Source organism: Eretmochelys imbricata, chromosome 10, assembly GCF_965152235.1.
Source record: "Eretmochelys imbricata isolate rEreImb1 chromosome 10, rEreImb1.hap1, whole genome shotgun sequence".
Classification (NCBI taxonomy): domain Eukaryota; kingdom Metazoa; phylum Chordata; order Testudines; family Cheloniidae; genus Eretmochelys; species Eretmochelys imbricata.
In genome coordinates this window covers 23,751,131-23,772,274 of record NC_135581.1, presented here as the reverse complement: position 1 = coordinate 23,772,274, position 21,144 = coordinate 23,751,131, and the positions used below count along the sequence as shown (strand labels likewise).

Sequence of the window (21,144 nt, the reverse complement as noted above, 5' to 3'; positions counted from 1 at the left end):
ACATGCAGCCATCTTTAAACTTTGACTGCTTATGTTTCTAATAGATATGGTTTAGGCTTATTCCGTGTTCCTGGCTAAGGCCTCTCTTTTTTTTAAACACCGTCATCTAGAACACACACACAAAAATGCCCTAGGGTAATCACCTCCAACGCATGGCAGAAGCTCTTTACAAATAGCCTTTGATTACATATGCTGGCTACACATTGGATTAAATCATTCAAATAATCTAAAATGCATAACCGGATTGGTGGGGAGAATCACCAGATAATGTTCACCAGTCCACGTCATTTCTGGAGGACCTCCAAAGGCAGGAGGAAAAAACAATAAATCCTGAATTGTGTGTTCCAGAAAGAGTCTAACCAGAGATTGGCTTCAGCAACCGCCCATCATACGCCCTTCACTTACAGAAAATAAGCAGAATTTTGTGCTGTGGCATTCCTGAGGGTTTATATAAACTGCTGTTCACTTCCACCTCACCAAGGCTGTGGCTGTGACTGGCTGGATCAATATTACTGGGAACAAGAGCTGCTGAAATCTCACTCATGCTTCATGGTGTGATCAAAATAACCTTGCACACAACATATTCTTAAAATATTATACTCAGTCCCCAGCTGTGAATGTCCTTGCTTCTGTGGTTTTTGCTAAGTGCCTAGGAGCTGAATACACTAAGGTACAGTCAGGTAATAACAAGGTAGCTGCTGCATTGTGCCACAGTGTTTTGTAATTTCCTGTTTGTTTCATGGTCTGATCTAATGTTTTGGTTGTACATATTTCATGTGTAAGTAATTTCTTGCTAATTATTTCATTTCCCTGAGTGATTAGTGTAATTACGGTTGACTTCACTATAAGTGTTATGACACGGGAGCATGGTATTTCAAGGTTTAATGATTATATGTAATAATCTTTGACTAAATTTATCCCTGATATAACTCAGAATTTAAATTGATCCAGTCAAAGCTGGATGAATTTGGCCCAACATCTTTTCAACTCTATCTATCTTAAGGTTTTATGCTGCTGCTAAGATCTGAATGTTGTCCTCTATGTAAAATCAATTAGCAATAGAAAAGTTCCTAGGAGACTTCATGGTGTCTCTGGCTCCTCTCTTTTCAGAGTCAAACTAACTGCTTGGAGGTAGTGTTTTGGTTTGGTTGATTGGTTGGTTGGTTGATCTGTTTTTAGTTCCAGGTCACTTTTTGTCTTCTGGTTTTTTAAGATGTGTTTTGATTTGGGGGGGAACAGGGGCAGAGTCCAGAGGTCCATAAAGAAAGTAAAAGGCAGGTACATTTAAAACAAATAATTGTAATACTCCTCTACAAAGTGTATCATCAGCCTATAGAATTCTTTGCCAAGCAGGTCATGCAATCAAATATTTTAGCTGGATTGAAAAGAGGCTTGAATAAGTATGAATAGTAACATTTGTACAGTAGTTGTGCATGCTAAGACAGTGGTAATCAAATTTCATACTTCAGAGCATCAGCTGATCAACATGGAGCCTGCCTGGAAGAATTTTTCCCCTCCATGTACAGCATTACACAAGTTATTAGGCACACTGTGTGTGTGGAGGGTGGTGCTGTGGACTTGACAGACCATTGCAAACCTTTCTTTACAAAGCTTCACAATAAAACTAAATGGGCTGAAGTAAACTCAGTAAACAATCTTCAGAGTTCAATACCAGAGCAATCTTTGAGCTGTAGGAATGCCAAAAAGCACCTGCAAAATCCTAATAGTTTTATTTATAGATCAGTTATGGAAACTGATTTTTTGCATAGACTAGAAAAGACTGTCAGGTTATAAATAATATATTTAAAAAACAAAATAAGACTCATCTGTATCTTAACATGAGGCTGAGAAATTCTGTGTCTTTACAGGGGAAAAATATTTGTCAACAGGGAAGTTAACTGGGAGAAATATTTATACGGACCACATAATAACTCTTTACATTTTCAAGACTATGACCCCCAGCTCAAACTAATGTTAAATTTTGAAAACATTATTCTAGCTATATTGAATGAGGTACAAAACCTGTATCTCAGTACTTTAACCAAGGAAAACAACCTACTTGAAACAAAACTGTAAGACAGGTAGTCCTCCAAAAGCATTGTTAATGTGGAAAGAAAGTAAGAAATTTAGTTGATTTAAAACTGTACTACTCTTACTTCATTTTTCAGTTGTTCACTAAACACACACATTAAGAACATAAGAATGGCCATACTGGGTCAGACCAAAGGTCCATCCAGCCCAGTATCCTGTCTTCTGACAGCCAGTGCCAGGTGCCCCAAAGGGAGTGAACCTAACAGGTAATGATCAGGTGATCTCTCTCCTGCCATCCATCTCCACCCTCTGACAAACAGGGGCTAGGGACACCATCCCTTACCCATCCCGGCTAATAGCCATTAATGGACTTAACCTCCATGAATTTATCCAGTTCTCTTTTAAACTCTTATAGTCCTAGCCTTCACAACCTCCTCAGGCAAGGAGTTCCACAGGTTGACAGTGCGCTCAGTGAAGAAGAACTTCCTTTTATTTGTTTTAAACCTGCTACCTATTAATTTAATTTGGTGGACTCTAGTTCTTATATTATGGGAACAAGTAAATAACGTTTCCTTCTTCACTTTCTCCACACCACTCATGATTTTATATACCTCTATTGTATCCCCCCTTTGTTTCCTCTTCTTCAAGCTGAGAAGTCCTAGCCTCTTTAATCTCTCCTCATATGGGACCCGTTCCAAACCCCTAATAATTTTAGTTGCCCTTCTCTGAACCTTTTCCAATGCCAGTATATCTTTTTTGAGATGAGGGAACCACATCTGTACGCAGTATTCAAGATGTGGGTGTGCTATGGATTTATATAAGGGCAATAAGGTGCAATAAGGCAATATATAAGGGCAATAAGGTACCGTCTTATTTTCTATCCCTTTTTTAATGATTCCTAACATCCCGTTTGCTTTTTTGACTGCCTCTGCACACTGCGTGGACATCTTCAGAGAACTGTCCACAATGACTCCAAGATCTTTCTCCTGATTAGCTGTAGCTAAATTAGCCTCCGTCATATTGTATAGTTGGGGTTATTTTTTCCAGTGTGCATTACTTTACATTTATCCACATTAAATTTCATTTGCCATTTTGTTGCCCAATCACTTAGTTTTGTGAGATCTTTTTGAAGTTCTTCACAGTCTGCTTTGGTCTTAACTATCTTGAGCAGTTTAGTATCATCTGTCATTAAAGTCATTCATGCTTGGAAATCAGACATTCTTTTCATGAAGTTTTGGAATTTTTGCTCTTGCTAATTTTGAAAAAATATTTCTCAGGCAATCAAACTGGACTGTTAAGAACCAGACTTTAATCTGTGTTACACAAGTATTGTTAATACAATTAGAGAAAAGGTTGCTACTCAACAACTCGTTCAGAAAATTAGTTAGCCAGTCCTGTGTCATCAGGAACCTTAGGCAGAGTTTTGATAATTGTTTCCTTCATATTCTGTTGAATCTGAGATATAAGTAGTAAGATTAGTGTGGTTTCTCAGGTGAGGCAATCAATTTGAGATAAGCTTAGGTAGAGAGCTGAAGAAATTTACTTGGATCTTCTAATTTAAGGCAGATTATAAAATGTAGGACCATTAGGAAAGACATGTGTTAAGTGTACTGTCTTCAGTCTCAGGAAAAGTGTTCTTTACAATCATTAACAAAGTTTTAATTTTGAATCTCTTACCTCCAGTTCACTCTGGTTCTAAACTAATGAAGAAGACCATTTCCCCTGTCGGAAAATACTACGTCCCTAAACGTTTCCCTTCTAGGTAACTTACTAAATATGTCTATCACTGTATTTCCAACGATATAGCCCTTGCTAAGAGAAAGGGAAGGTTTTACTACTGCATATACGGAAGATTGATATTCCCTTGGGCCAAATCCTGGTCCCTGTGCCAAGCCTGTGTAAACTGATTTGGCACAGATGGGCTCTGCAGTGGTTGCAGGAGGGAGGGATTTTCCCTCCAGCCACTGAGCAGTAGCAGAGCATCAGTAATGCCAGTCACAGATTTCTTGCATAATAATGCCACAGCCGTGTGTGAGAGAGAGATGGTCAATCCAATCTGTCTTCACACATTGGCTTAGCTGAGTCCCTCAATGAGTATGTCTACATGGCAGCTGGGAGTGACCCTCGCAGCCTAAGCAGACAGACTCATGCGAGCAAGGCTCAAGCCCACCCAACCCTCTACGCTTGAGCTGGGGTGGCTAACCCGAATCTCCGCCAGAGCCACGACGCCCACACAACTATTTTTAGCCTGTTAGCCCTAAGGCTATCTTTATACTGGAATCCAAGAGGTTATTGCAGCTCGGCTGGACATACCTGCACTAGCATGGCTAAAAATAACAGGGTAGACACTGGGGTTCCGTCTTCAGCAGTGCAGGTCAGTATGCAGGGTCCCTGGCATGCTTGTACAGCCTATGCTGCTGCATTTACACTATTTTTTAGCCGTGCTAGCACTGGTATGTCTGCCTGGGCTGCATTCACACCTCAGAGTGCAGTGTACATATACCCTGAGTGTGAGGAGAGTTCAGGTTACATTGCAAATCAAATCACCAAACTGAACAGACCCTTGTAGGCATGGCAATGTCACTCAGTTTGGTCCCTCTGGCCATGCTCCCAACTTCCCCTTTCCCCCATGCTCTGTCATGAAGTACTTTACTATGGAGTACTGCCCCATGGCTTGCTGGGAGGGCAGGGTTCTCCTCCATGGCCTGTCTGTTAACCACTCCCTTCCTTCTGCCCCACACCCAGGACCACAGTGGTTCTGCTCACACCAGTGAGGGCAGGAGTAGTTCCTCTGATATCATGAGATTAATCATTCATTCCAGCGAGAGAACCCTGCTCTTCCCCACAGGGTAGCATTCAGGAGAAATGCATGAAGTGACTTACTTTTCACCTGTACATGTTTGTCAGCACAGGCCTAATATGTATCTATTTCTGGGCAAAAATATATATTTCCCCCTTTAAACAGATTTTGCTTGGCAAGTTTGAGCTGATCGTACCAGCTCACACCTTTGCAGTCACTTCTTAGTCAAAGTTCACTAATCATCTGAGACTTTTACTCTTAAACAGGTTCCAATATTAAAGAATAAAATTAACTGTTTGTTCAACTATCAGGAATGGGTATGGAAAGCTGTAAGAGCTGAGATATGAAGGCTGAAAATACCCCCTGTGTGTAACCCAGGGTCAGCAGTGTAACATGTTGTGGGGAAATAGTCTCACACCTGCCCCCTCCACCCCAACTTTTTACTACTCACAGTATGTGCTTTTCAGTGTGACTGCAGGTCCAACACATTTTCACAACCAATTCTTTCCTCCCCCATCAAGTTTTAATATGTCTTTATCTAAGCCTATTGTAAGCTAAGTGCTGAGGTGTCAGACCCTGCCCTTGTTACTAAACTCATGAGCACTCAGATCAGCCTCAATGGACAGAGCTATGGCAGCTGACCTCTGAAAATATTTCAAAGGAGGTATCCAGATTCTGATTTTTACTACCACCTTACAACTATCATAAAATCTAGAACTAGGAGGGGGCATAAGAATGTAAAATGTATTTGTTTTTTCTTTCTAGCCACCATGTAAGCGTGTTCTATTCTTGCTAAGGAAGGAAAAAAGCCCCTCAGCTTTGTCTAAAATTATTCGATCTTGCAGGGTGAGTGATGGAAAATCTTATTTAAATAAGTTGGAGGGGAAATGGCTAGATACAGAGAATCAAACTGAAGTTATGATTTATTAAGCTTGCTTATGTGGCTGACTTTGTGTTTTTGTGTTGTGATAGTTTTTGTTTGACATGAAGGGCCCAGGTGAAACAGTAATGGACACAATCTAAATAAATAGGCTGAAGCCTTTTGACGTCTTCCAAAATACAATCTGTTTACTCTTTTTGAAATTGCCTTTTATTTCTGCTCTCCATTGTTCTCCAAAATGTTGTCCTGACAAACCAGCACTTGTTTGTTTTTAAATCAAGCCAATTTGGCAGCAGGGAGAAATAAACCAGCTCTTCTAGTTGTAAACTTTTCTGCACTCATAAAAGGTAAAAATGTCCAAATCAAAAAAGCAGTTTACTCTCCAGTATCAAGTTCTGTAGTGTCACTGGTGCACTATGCTATGTTTTACGGTCAGAAAAGGTAGAGGACTGTGACCTTTAGTCACAGAAGTTCTCACTGATCTCAAAGGGTCTACTCACATAAGTTACAATTTGTTGTGAGCAGACCAATGAATGGGTGTGGCTGAGACATCAAATCTAGCTTGAATTGGTAGCTTAGGCATGTGGCTTACCAGCTGCAGTTACTTATTTATTTTTTCATAGTTTTACTAATTGTGTCTGATTTTATAATATATTTTATATCCACGTACAGATATAAAGGGCACTGTTGCAGGAAGGGTGGGGCTGTGTTTTACCTTTGGAAATACAAACACTCCTGAAAACGTTAAAAGCATTGCTGACTGAACTACTCAGCTGTTTAGGTATGGTATAAAACTGGACTATGTAAACATGTCACTTGTGGTCTGTTATGACTGCTTCCCACAGTGACTATAGGAACCTCCCATATGCAAACATCCTGCCCAGTTGTTGTTTTCTGGGAGAGTGAAGCCAAGGTAATTATTCATGTTAATGTAGATCTTAGAGAAAAGAGATGCAAGCATTTTAAGGAAGAACTGGCACTATGATAAGACTTTCCTTTTCTTTCCTGGTGCGAAAGGGTGGATGTATTTTTTCCCCCTAATTCTAAAATGGGCCTCTCTCCGAATCTGGCACAGTGTCCTTAAGGCTATAACTGGACAGTCTCTGCTCTAATGAGGAATTATGATAATTACATCCCAAGGGTTCTGTACTATATTCCATGGGCTATATTTTCAGTTTACTAGCTTCCAGTTCTGGTCCTGGGGCAGTACAGAGCCCAGCTTGAGCTGTATGTTCTAAGTGGGCTAAGGGACATAATCTTATTCTTTCTTGGGGGATATCTATGCTGAAAACCGAAAAAAAGGCCATTTAGACCCCATCTACCTAATTCCTGCAACAGTTGCTAGAGAATCACAGAGGTACTTCAGACTTTAAGGCCAGAAGGGATCATTGTGATCATCTAGTCTGACATCCTGTCTAACCCAGGCCATTGGACTTCCCTTAATTAATTCCTGCTTCCAGTCCAAAAGCTGTAGTTGAACTAGAACACACAGTTTAGAAAAAGATCCAGTCTTGATTTAAAAATTTCCAGGGATGGAGAATCCACCACGAGTTGATCCTTTGGTTAACTACTCCCATGCATAAAAAATTTGTACCTTATTTCTAGTCTGAATTTGTCTAGCTTCAACTTCCAGCCATTGGATCTTCTTATACCTTTGTCTGCTAGGCTGAAGAGTCTTCTATTATCTAATTTCTGTTCCCCCTGTAGGTGCTTATAGACTGCTCAAGTCACCCCTTAGCATCTTTGTAAAGTGGCCTGTGCCTCTCCCCATTCCCCCACATGTAAGGAAGGAGTCAGGCTCCTTATCACTGTATCATTTGTAAAATGTCTTAGAACTGTAACAGAAAACCAGGCTTGAGGGGGTTAGGGGACTCTTCTATACAGAAGCTCCACAGTGAACCAGAAGGAAACTCATTGGCTGTCAAGGGACCATTTTTCTTGTCCTAATAGTTTCCTGTTCCATGCTGTAAAAAAGCAACTTAGTGAGTCTGTACTATTTCCCCATGCAAATCAGCTCCTGAATGACTCCTGTTGGACTATGGATGTGTTAGGCTCACCTGGCAGCTTCCCCAAAAGAAGTACTGGAAAGGAGCAGTTAGTTAGCACACACTGAAAATCCCGTGGATGGGAACCTATGGCCCACTTCCAGAATAAGTCAATGATTAGGGAGAGTCCCAGGTGAAGTAAGGGTAACAGGAAACAGCAGCTGGACAGAAAATGTAAGAATGAAAGCAGACTTACTGACCTACAAGTGTTCTTACGAGACTTCCTTCCCACTGGCTTGGATGTTTGCTCTGAATTTGGATCCTGACCATTTTTAGGGTTCAGACAAATAACCAAGTCTCCAACAGCATAAAGGGTAAGTACAAAGCTGATCTTTGCTAAGACAAGATGTCTGCAATTTCCTCTCTTGTTCCCCTGACTGAATGCAAATTAGTTCAGATTTTACAGTCAGAAATGTGGTGGAACAATTGATCTATCCTGTAAAATGAAACCGCATGGATTATTTTAATCCTGTGTGGTGTCTGGTGACTAGAAATTGAAAGCACTTGATCCTGCAGAACTAAAGTAATGCAGCAAAGAGGCAAGGGCTGTGCCAGTAGATTTGGTGGGGGGTTTTCCCTCTGTGCTCTTTATATAACCTTATCAAATCCACAAAATCTGTTTTCCAAAACACACAATAATAAGTTCTTAGATGCGTTCCTTGATGTTACAACCTTAAGTATTTTGAAGTTGATTTAAGGTAAACTTTGTGGAGTCTGTTGGGAACAGTGGAGTTTAACTGAGCTACATCTGAATGGAGAGGGCTAGTAGCTATGCTCCCGTGATGTGATCCTACCTGGGTTGATGTCGATGACAAAACTCCCATTGACTGCCATGGGAGAAGGAGTGCAGTTTTATTCTCCATCTTTTAATTGTACTACATAATCTTTTTCTCATGATCATTTCCCTAAGAGGGAACATATTGTGTAGAGCACTCATCTTTGATAAGAGACTAGAATGCCTGGTAACGCACCAGCAGTGCTGTTAGGAGACCGAATACTTTCAAATACAGATGAGTTACTGTGCAGTCATTACCCTGAGCCTTGTATAGTTTGTTACCTTATGGATGCCAGAGTTGGAGAAGTTGTCACTGTTGGGCAAGTTCCTGGCAAAACTTTTGGTGTAGTGCTTGACGTAAGAAAAACTGGAGGAAAAAATCTTCATCGCATAGATACATTAAATGTACCTTTAGAGTGTAAGGAACTAGAGTAAATGAGATCTCATTTGCAATAGTGTGTGCAGGACTGGTCTTCGTAAAAAAGTATATTCTAGAACAGGGAAGCTAAACAGAATACTAGAGGAGCCCAGTTTGTCTCCACACTTTGTATTTTAAAAACACAAACTCAGTATTCTTTTGGAAGGAAACAGAAGGTTCAGTCTGCAGCTGCTGAGTTCAGTAGCAGAACTTCTATTAACTTTGACAAAACTGCATTACTGTCCCACATCGATGTGTCAGTAGAAGAGGGTTTAGAACAAATTCATGAATTAAACAGTAATAAGTCACCAGATGGTATTCGCCCATACTGCAGAACTCCTAACTGTAGTATGTAACCTATCATTGAAACAAGCCTCTGTACCAGATGACTGAAAGGTAGCTAATGTAATGCCAGTTTTTTAAAAGGGCTCCAGAGGTGATCATGGCAATTACAGGCTGGTAAGCCTAACTTCAGTACCAGCAAAATCGGTAAAAACTATAGTAAAAAGCAGAATTATCAGACACATAGATGAACACAATTTGCTGGGGAAGGGTCAACATGGCCTTTGTAATGGGAAGTCATACCTTACCAATCTATTAGAATTCTTTGAGGAGTCAACAAGCATGTGGACAAGGGTGATCCAGGTGATATAATGTAATTCGATTTTTGGAAAGCCTTTGACAAGGTCCCTCACCAAAGGCTCTTAAGGAAATTAAGTAGTCATGGGGTAACATGGAAGGTCCTCTCATCTATCAGTAACTCGTTAATAGGTAGGAAACAAAGAGCAGGAATAAATGGTCAGTTTTCACAATGGAGAGAGGTAAACATTGGGGTCTCCCAAGCTTCTGTACTGGGACCTGTGCTATTTAACATATTCATTAATGATCTGGAAAAGGGAAGGAATAGTGAAGTGGCATAGTTTTCACATGACATGAAATTATTCAAGATAGTTCAGTCCAAAGCTGACTGCAAAGAATTACTGGGGGATTTCACAAACCTGAGTGACTGGGCAACAAAATCCCCTAACCCCGGCCCTGGCTTTTGTATGCAGAAAAGCAATTGTTGGGCACTGGTGGGCCATGGAGTTTTTATTGCATGTGAGGGGGGACCTCAGGGGAAAAGAAGGTTGAGAACCCCTGGTCTAGGTAATACTTAGTCCTGCCATGAGTGTAGGGGACTGGCCTAGATGCCCTCTTGAGGTCCCTTCCACTCCTATGATTCTATGAAAATGGCAGATGAAATTCAACATTGATAAGGACAAAGTAATGCACACTGGGAAAAAAATAATGCCAACTACACACACATAACAATAGGGTCTAAATTAGCTGTTACCGCTCAAGAAAGAGATCTTAGCATATTGTGGATAATTCTCTGAAAACTTCAGCTCAATGCACAGCTGTGGTCAAAGAGGCTAGGAGAATGTTAGGACCTATTAGGAAAGTGGTAGATATATACCGTGTATACTCATTCATTAGCCTGTTCGTTTTTAAGCTGACCCCCGCAAAATGCATAGGTAAAAATAGTAAAAACTGTATGACCCTTTTATAAGCCGACCCTATATTTCAGGAGTTGGCAAACTTTGGCTCCCGGCTCATCAGGGTAAGCTGCTGGCAGGTCAGGACATTTTGTTTACCTGGAGCATTCACAGACACGGAACCCCTCAGCTGCCAGTGGCCGCAGTTTGCCGTTCCCAGCCAAGGGGAGCTGTGGGAAGTGGTGCCGCTTCCCGCAGCTTCCATTGGCTGGGAACACCAAACCACGGCCACAGGGAACTGAGGGGCTCCATGCCTGCAGACGCTCCAGGTAAATAAAATGACAATGTATTAGATATTCAATTCAATGATTTCATAGGATTTAAAATAATCAAATTTTGGTGTAGACCTGTTTATAAGCCGACCCCCGCTCTTTGATGCATCACTTTTTTAGCAAAAATATTCGGCTTATGAACAAGTATATACGGTACTCCTATATAATTCTATGGTGCACCCACACCTTGAATACTGTGTCCAGTTCTGGTTGCCCTATCTCAAAAAGGATATAATGGAACTAGAAAAGGTTCAGAGAAGGGCAACAAAGATAATCAAAGGTATGGAATGACTTCCATCCGAGGGGAGACTAAAAAGATTAGGGCTGTTCAACTTAGAAAAGAGATGATTAAGGGAGGATATGATCAAGATCTATAAAATCATGAATGGTGTGGGGGGGGAAGTGAATAGAGAATATTATTTACCCTTTCTCACAATACAAAAACCAGGTGCCACCCACCTAAATTCATAGCGAGCAGTTTAATACAAACAAGGGAAAGAACTTTTTCATATAACGCACATTTAACATGTGGAACTCCAGTGCTGTGAGATGCTGTGATGGCCAAACGTATAGCAGGGTTAAAAAAACTAGATAAATTCATGGAGGATAGATCCTTCAGTGGCTATTAGTCAAGATGGTAGACAGTGTAACCCCATGCTCAGGGCAACCCTAAAATCTCTGACTGCTAGAAGCTGGGAAAGGAAGAAGGGGTGAAACTCTCTCTAAAATTGCTTTGTTCTGTACACTTCCCTTGAAGCTCTGTTACTAGACAGTGTCCGAGACAGAATACTGTGCTAGATGGATCATTGGTCTGACCCAGTATGGCCGTTCTTACGTTCAATGAGAACAGGAGTAGGCACTCTGGGCCTGAAATGCTGAGCATTGTCAACTTCTAAACGGTGGTGCTTAGGAACTCTTGGGACTGGCTCCTGTCTGGGAAAGGATCTCCACTGAAGTACACAGAGGTTATGAAGGCTATATATGTTATGAGACAGACTGTATCAAGTAAATCAGGGTGCAAACTTTAGCCCTGAAGGATTAGGAGACACAGAATTCAGGTGGTGCCAAATCCTGTGTGGTGTTTAGTTCTTATTCCAGCAAATTTCTGATGACTTCAATGAGTTTTGGCTAAGGAAGGACTTCAGACTTTGTGCTGCATAGAAGAAACTAGCAGAGTCAGAAATAGGAGAGAATAGCAAACACCGTTTTAAAAGAGAGTCTCAGACAATGCTGCCCTTGGTCTCATGCACCCTTCAGCAGCCATGGCTGGGAGAAGAAGAGCACCAAAACCTAGTATAGATGCTGTCTGGGTGTTCGTACAGACACAGCCACTGGTTTTGATCTACCTAGCTTTTTACATTTCAAGCACCAGAGTTTCTCCATGGCTTCTCCTCAAAACACCAAGAGACCTGGGTTCACTCTTGTAGGGCAGGGCAATGAAAAGGGGGTGGCTCAGGCAAATAGAAAACCATTGAATGAAAGAAAAAAAGCAAGGGATAAAGAAGCTTTGCAGTTACAACTGTCAACTTAAAACTACAGAACAAACCTACTGATCTTTCTAGCCACTTTACATCTTAAAATAACCTGTTAAGGGATTTACCAGCCTACTTGCATTGGAGCCGAATTGGCCCTCTCATTCTCATCTCCAAGTCCTCCTGTCAGGGAGACTCTGCACCTGGCCAAGTGGGGTGTGAGGCTTTGACTCAGTCTTGTGACCTTAAGCATACCTGCCATGCTCCAGCCACTGGCATTGCAGGGAGCTCAGGATGAGACAGGAACTAAACATCACACAGAATCATAGACACTGGAAATGAAGATGTCTTAGAATATCAGTCCATCTCCTGACCAGTGCAGGTTTGTTCCCCTTTGTAATTTTCCTGTGTTTTTGACATTGCGGTATGAAAAACACCTAAAATGCCAGCCTATGCCAAACCACTTAAATGCTTTGGGCCAGATTCCTCCCCACAATCTAGCACTAAGTAAATAGTGCCATACTTTGGGACGAGTCCTAATACCTCCTCCCTTGTGGAGCATGGTGCTGTCCAGCATAAGTAAGGGTGGCAGAACATAGCCTGTGCACATCTGAAAAGCAATGCTGTAACACACCATAGCAATGTCTGTGTGCTTTTTTGTAGTTGAGTTCTCTAAGCAGTGGGTTGGGGCAATGACATTCTTCTTGCACGCAAATGCCAGGGATGTACATGGGAGGGTGGTTACAAAGCCAGCCTTACCATGGAACAGGCAGGAGCTGAACAGGTTTTCCACACAGCTCTGCTAATGCACCTCAAAAAGAAAAGGAATACTTGTGGCACCTTAGAGACTAACCAATTTATTTGAGCATAAGCTTTCGTGAGCTACAGCTCACTTCATCGGATGCGTACTGTGGAAAGTGTAGAAGATCTTTTTATATACACACAAAGCATGAAAAAATACCTCCTCCAGAGAGTGGGGTGGAAGGAGGTATTTTTTCATGCTTTATGTGTATATAAAAAGATCTTCTACAGTTTCCACAGTACGCATCCGATGAAGTGAGCTGTAGCTCACGAAAGCTTATGCTCAAATAAATTGGTTAGTCTCTAAGGTGCCACAAGTACGCCTTTTCTTTTTGCGAATACAGACTAACACGGCTGTTACTCTGAAACCTGTCATAATGCACCTCAGTATCCCCTGGTATTATTCCCAGTTTTATGGTCCAAAAGAAAAGAATCATGCCCACTGCAATGTTGTCTTTACTAGAACGCAAAGAGCTTGTATTTAACATTATGTTTATCTAAATGTTACACAATTCTAATAATAGCAACAAAAAGCTGGTGTTGGCTACAACCTGCAGCACAGAGCTCAACCTTCCAAATGGAGGACGATCTGTCACTGCCGTTATTCTCCAGCTAACAATGGCAGCCATGCTGCATGCTCACTAAATTGTGAAACAGTGCACAATGCTCTTGTGATGAGGTCATGGGCCAGTTCCACTGATCTAGGAGCAGAAATGGTAACATCTGCACATGTGAAGATGAAGGGTAGTAATTTGCCTTCTCAGTGAAGAGACAAGATATAGAGGCAGGTAGAAAGTGACATGTTGTGGCCATGCAATTTAAATGGAGAAGTGTAATAAGCAAGTGAGACTTTGTACAGGGCAAAAGTAAAATAGGCAGAATTTCCTTGTGGGATTTACTTATTTAGATTAAGTTGGTGGAAAGGTCCAATGGGTGCAATTTCTACAAGTTTTTGTTTTTACCAGTTCAACTGGTATTCCCCATTATATTAGGAATATCAAACAAGTAAAAGCTTTCAGACCAGTAGAATCATTTTGAAGGCAGAAACTGTATGTACTAACCACAGCGCACAACATAGTCACCACTACAGTATCAGTTACAGACAGCCCTACGCCAGTGTAATGCATTGATCCAAGATTTTATACGTCTAATTAGATCAGTTTTTACAAGAAGCCTAATTCCAAAGGAAACCAACTAAGTTTTCAGAGGCATTACATGAAGTTCACAGAGTAAGATATAAGCTATTCATCCAGGACTGTGTGTTTAAAACACACCCAATGGACCAGGGGTTGAGAGATTAAAGATCTTTAGGGGTCTGAATTTTCACTGACTTTTTTTTTTTTTACACAAGTGATACAAAACAGAACACAAATGCAACAATGCATCAGAGGATCAGTTGCATCCCCAAACCCATGGTATTGGCCCTTTTAGATATTTTTTGGTCCTTTCCTCTGTCAAGGTAGTGGTTTTAGAAGGAACATGAGGGACTGGCTGTGTTTGTCTGGAAGAGATTCTGCCGCTTTGCAAAGACGAAAAATATCTGGGATTCAGAAATGGGTTCCAGACCTCATTAAATAAATAACTCTAACTGGTTCCAAGATAGCAAACCTTTTCAAAGAACACTCGCTTCCCCAGTTCATAAAGCTAGCCTGCTGAGTTGGGGAAAGAATTTGGCACACAAGCAAAAGGTTTTACTAGTTGTATTCATTTCTTGAGAAATGAATGCAAAAACAAACTGAAAGGAGAAGGATTTTTAACATGAAGTGTCTCTGCAACTCATTGTCTAATGACTAGTAGATTTAAACAGAATCATGAATAACTGCTTTTCAGAAGAATCATAGACCAAAGGCAGAACAAAGGCAATGAGGAAGCTTGGTCATAGGTATTGACAGCTGTTGCTCAGTGCCCCTTCCCCTTTGTTAGCTTGTCAAATGACTGGCACCTTCTAGGTCCAGTTCTTACGTCATTGTTATCTTTTATGACACATTCTCAGGGTTCAGGAAAAAGGGCATGTCTTCTAGCCTTAACTACAGCTAAAATATACCAAACTGTTCAGCAGGTAGTTCTTTTTCATCCCTGCTCTCGCTTTCTCTCCTCCTTACATCTACACCCGTACTCTTGAGATAGTGTCATAACCACCATCCTTAAGGACAAAGAGCATGGACAGAATCCCCATCAAATCCGATCAACCATCTCTGACAAAGGATTTGCTGAGTGACCCCAGACACTTTCCCTTTCCTTAAGTGCTGTCTTTGGAACAATGAACTAGGGTCAGGTATCAAAGCTAGAGTTCTTATATGGCAGTGCAGTGAATTACCACTAGGCTAGAGACTCTCTGAAGCTCTGGTTTGTTGTCCTGAAATATGTGATGACAAATTGGAAAGATACATTGAAACTGTGAGCGGCTTAACAAAATAAGCATATGAAAATGTCAAGCTAAAGAAAAACAGAAACATAACCTTGAACCCAAACTTGGCACCAACTACCAGTTTTCTTTAACATATCCCAAGCATGTGTTGTACTTTTCTTTTGTATTCTGTTGTAATTACCTTCAGACAACTTGGGAGATTGTAGGATGACTAATCTATTGGTGCTATGTAAACGTTAATTATTAGCACTATATCTCACCAACTCTTGGTAACGCGTACTTACACCAGAGGGATTCTTTAAAGAGAGAGAAAACAATGCAATTTTCTAAAGAACTCTGCAGACTTTCCTTTCCAACATGTAACATACAAAATAATAACTTCCTTATGTAAACTGAATGTTACTTTCTTCAGATTTCATATAGCAAGTTACTGAAAAGAACTGTAGTGTTACGGGGACACAAATCACAGTTTTCTAAACTTGATTTTAAAAAAGAACTCCAATTTTAAGTTTTTCATCTAGACTGTAGTGAATGTTTCAGGTATATTTCAAATGTAGGAGATTGTTTGATAATATCCCTATCACCATGTGACAGGTTGCTGATATCACTTTATATTCCTATGGATACTCTTTACTCTACTTTAATACTAATAATTTCTACAACGTCAGGCAAACAGGATGGCAGGAAAAGCCCTATTGTTTCCAAATGCACGTTGAAGTAAACAAGAAAACTTGTCATCTTTGCAAGAGAAAGAGGCTTTTCATGGAGAACCTAGCTAGTCTAACTGAAGTCAGACGAACGGATCCCAGTGAGGGACAATTTAACAAGATTTCAGTCAACATATATCTATCAGTACAGAGACAATATCTCTTGTTGACTTTGTTCTACATGTTTTAGCTAATCAACTAATACTGAAAAGAATTACTGCGAAGCTAACAAAGATGGAATTTAAATACAAAACTGGCTATTTAAATATCATCCAGGGTTTGTATAAGTGTGAAGGAGAGAGGTAAGTCATGTTTGAAAAGTCAGATTGTCTGATCCACCAAAGAACAGTAGACTATTTTTCAGAGCACACCCAAGCTGTAACTTAGGTTAAGGATGTGGGAGAGATATTTATATCAAAGGGGATGGAACAACTTTGAGCATGAATTGCTGAAGACTGTAGTGGCATTTTATAATCCTAATAAATCAGAGGGCAGTCTTCAAACAAGAGAAATGTAATATTTTTATTCTCCAAAACCTAGAAAGGCCTCAAGCCAGCTTCTGATTTGGGTGAGAAAATTGAGGAAAGTCTCTACCCAGTTTGTTTGGCATATGTGCTGCAAGTTTGTGTTTTTGCAGCTACAATTTACAAACCACTTCAGGCCCCTGGAAAGCTTGACCCTAAACAATAATGCAGATTTTGTTATTGTTGCCAATAAAACAACCAAAAAAGATTCCTGCACAGAAAAATGAAACTTCTCTGCTAGCTATTACATAATCTGTTTTTCCTTTGCATAAATTCAAGAAGTCTCTTTTAATGAGGATTTATTGCTCACTTAAATTATTAACTTTGTGTGCTAAATTATTAATGAAAGAGTGAAGGATTAAATAATTCAGGTCAATGTAAGAGCTCTGAGAGTCTGGAACTAAATGAGATAGCATGAAGGCCTTGGGGGAGCTTCTGTAAGTCAAGGGTGACTTGCCTTGCAGAAGAAAATAAAAATGGGTTGATCTCACAATCATTGCACCTGGCAATTGGAATTATGGGTGCAGAAAGGTCTTCAGGATAAGAAAAGTATGTGGCTAGAGGGCTAACCTTGGTCTGTCATCCATAATCTTCTTCCGCCTGTTTTACTAGTCCCGGTTATAAAATGAAAGAAATCTGCAAAGTTAAAAAGCCCACATGGGCACTGGTTTTGCCTGTCCAGAATTCTCAGTTTTCCCTGAACTAGATTAATGAAAATTCATAATTAAAATTTAAAAATACTTAAGTTAAAATAAATGTTATGTGTGGGCTTTCCCCTTGTTGCTTTAAAATAAATATGCAATATTAAAATCTTCCCCTTCTTCCAAAATTGAGGCATGCTGCTGCTTGTAGGATTTTTGGTACTTTCTGTTTGATTTGTCTCCAAGGTTAATGCACCATGAACAAAAAAACAAAGCAAAATATTAATCAAACAAAGGCTGTTCAAAAATATGTACTCTGTCAGGGGCCTTGAAATCCTTACGGTCCTAAAATACCTAACATTTGCTTGCATTTTTTAATTAATGTCAATTAGCAAAAAGAGGCAGTGCTTAAGTCACTTTCTTACTCCTCCTCCTTCCTCTGACATTCCAGCTTCAAGCAGCATCATAGTGTATCTCCTGAGGCACGTTTTGCATTATGGCTTTGTGGTGCAGTAAAATCTTATTTTGCTGCTATGCGTAATAACAGCTCTTCTTATGGCTCTAAATGCAACTTGTGATCCCATTTGGAGAACATTAGTAAAGCTATTTAGTAATGTGCAAACAAAGGTGCTTTTAGTTGAATATTTACCTCACCAATTAAAACTCTGGTTCTTTCTGTCCTGAATCATATACCTTGTAGCTTCCAACCCCTATTACTTCTGCAGTCATTTTCTTACCTTAGCAAGGTGTGTTTGTAGTTTGTTCTTTGTATCAGCTATTTCAGCAATGCGATTGGTAAAGGCCAAGTTGGTATCAGTAAATTGCTTCCACATTTCCTCAGATACATTCTCCAGTGTGTTTTCTGTTTCTTCACGGAGCTTGATGGAGTTGGCCCGTGCATTCTGAGAGTGCCTGATATTGTCATCACTGAACTTTGCCCATGTCTCAGGAACTGAAACTCTGGAAGAAAACAATTTGAACTGAGAGGAAAAGATGAAGTCCTCAGCCGAAATGAGGCTTGCATTCAATTACCACAACTGCAAAGCACTTAATGAATTAAACACTTAAATGCATGAGCTAACTTGGGGGGCTCATTCCATTATCTTATCGTTCCACACTGGAACCAGTTTGTGCAGGAGAAACAGAAAAATGTTTTCAATTTTGAACAAACTTTCAGAAGAGCTACTGCTTTTACAGTTTTCAGAGTAACAGCCGTGTTAGTCTGTCTTCGCAAAAAGAAAAGGAGTACTTGTGGCACCTTAGAGACTAACCAATTTATTTGAGCATGAGCTTTCGTGAGCTACAGCTCACTTCATCGGATACAGTGTTCCTATAGCTTTCTTGGGTTTTGGAGTAGATATCAGTTAAAAAAAGTGCACAGCCATTTTGTAAGATTCTCAAGCCAATGACAGTTATCCATTGTCTGATGTACCTTAGTGCCAAAGAACCATCTTTAGAGATTAATTGTCTTGTAGAAGTATAAATGTGTATGAAAGTGGCTGACATACAAAGGATTTATATTCATTGAGCGCACCACCAGAGATGTACAAGTTTGAAACAGGTCAGAATAAAGGGAAAGAAGGATGTAAAACTAGTTCAGGCAGCAGGAGGAGGAGGAATGGAAAATTTATCCAACTTTCAGGAAGTTAAGTGATTTACATTAATCCCACAGACAAATCTTCCTTTTTCCAGTTAACACTTGTAAGACAGGCAATCTAAGGTCTCATTGCATCTGGCTTCATTACCAGGCTAAGTTTCTTTTTGTTTTGCTTTTTAAAGAATGACCTGTTCTTACATAATTTCCTCCATATACTTAAGCACAAAATTACAATTTTTCAACATCAGGCACATATGTCAACGTTATATGCCTATCCTGCTCTTTAACAAGTGTATAGGGCGATCTGAGTTCATGCTCGGTGTATTTGAGTTGGCACTTGGCATATTTTGTCCAGCACAAAGAATCTGATTTTGATTCCCCCACCCAACATGCCATTAAAGTATCTCAGACAAAGTATAAGGTCTTTTTCTCCCCTGGTAATTATTTTAGGAGGGACAGATTTGAAGACTACATTTTAGTGAAACAACTAGTTCTGTGACCTTTTGCATTTCAGTCTTTTTTGAATGCCTGTAGGAGGAGTTGGTGGTGTGCATAGGTGAAGTAGCCCCTCCTTTCCCCAAAGCACCACATCTAAGGGTATGTCTACACTACCCGCCAGATCGGCGGGCAGCGATCAATCCAGCGGGGGTCGATTTATCGCGTCTAGTCTAGACACGATAAATCGATCCCCGAGCGTTCTTCCATCGACTCCTGTACTCCACCGCCATGAGAGGTGCAGGCAGAGTTGACGGGGGAGTGGCAGCAGTCGACTCACCACAGTGAAGATACCATGATAAGTCGATCTAAGTGTCTTGACTTCAGCTACGTTATTCATGTAGTTGAAGTTGAGTAACTTAGTAACTTAGATCGATCCCCCCGCCCAGTGTAGAACAGGGCTAAGAGACTTTGCTCCTGGAATAGCACTGGTTATGCAACAAGAGGGTAGCCTCCAACTTCTTTTTCAGTCATAGAGTTTCTGCTGACTTATCCCCCTCTTTAACAGTGTTTCTGATCTCTCACCTCAGGTCCCTGAAACCTTGTGCTCACTAGTGCAGTGCCACCCTGCAGCACTGCTGCAACTAGTGCAAAGGGTTATAGGTCACGTTTGGATGCAGGAGCCAGGCACTACCTGACTCAGCCTGACCTGTGATTCAGGGGAATCAATGAGTTGTTGGGAAGGAGAGAGAAATGAATGATTGTGTGCTTGTATTCCTGTAGGGCATCCTACATGCTTCCAATGCCTGCGGTAGTCTGCAATTGCTATACATAGACTGGAGTTGGAGGAGGAACAAGAGTATTGTGCTTAAGGCCCTGAACTGGGATTCAGAAGAACTGGCTCCAATTCCCACCTCTGCCCCAGTCTTTCTGTGTGGTCTTGGACAACTCACTTAATTCCCCCTGTGCCTCAATTCCCCATATGTAAAATGGAGATAAAACCTTGGCAACCGTCAATCCAAACTGCATCATGGTATACGTACACATAAGACTTCTGCAGAATCCACTTCTGGCTGACAAGCCCAATTTGAGAGCACCACTTGCCTAACTCACAAGGGTACTAAGGAGAAATTTGGTAGTATTGGTGAGGTACTTGGATAATACAGTGACTGCCAGAGAAAAGCCGATAAATAGGTTGAGTGGAAGTGTAGATGGGACTGCTTAGAGCCAATGTTCAGGCACCCATTAACATTCCTTTTGCAGTATACTGTACTTGCCCAAACTTTAGGGAGGTTTGGTTTTATGTCAAAACTTCACAGCTGGTTTGTATCTTCAGAACAGTATGAACCATAATCCCAAATTAATACATCACCAAACTCTGGCTTTGTGTGGATCTGGATCTAAATTGTGCAGTCTCAGCCCTTCCCAAGCTCTGTGTGCTGCAAATAGAGCTATATGGAGGACAGAAGTTCTCTCTCAGAAAGGACATGAGATTTTGAAATTTGATGTCATTCCAAATAGGCACAAAACCTGAAATTTCAAAATTCTCCATGAAGAAAAATTCCCCACAAAAATTATTTTCAGGTTGATCAAAACCTCATTTCAAAACTATTAAAATGTTTCATGCATTTTTGTTTTGTACTAATTATAATATAATACAAAATTTAAAAATGTGAAGTGAAATATTTTAAAATGAAAGACTGAAATGTTTCATTCTGAGACTGTCAATATAGGACATTTCAACACTGTTGGAATTCTTTTTCCCCAGGTTTTCTTCAAAAATTAAATTATGACTAAAATGACCGGCGTTCACAAAATGTTTGTATATCATCAGAACTGCATA

The 21,144-nt window shown here is 40.5% G+C and overlaps 1 protein-coding gene across 1 annotated transcript in view; it reads right to left on the bottom strand.

Annotated features, from left to right (window-relative positions):
* The window catches only part of TEKT5 (tektin 5), a 63,513-nt gene that overhangs the window by 25,223 nt on the left and 17,146 nt on the right, over positions 1–21,144 (bottom strand). The window contains exon 5 of the mRNA XM_077828996.1: positions 18,007–18,229. Coding sequence (XP_077685122.1) covers positions 18,007–18,229 — 223 coding nt within the window. The remainder of the gene's footprint in view (positions 1–18,006; positions 18,230–21,144) is intronic.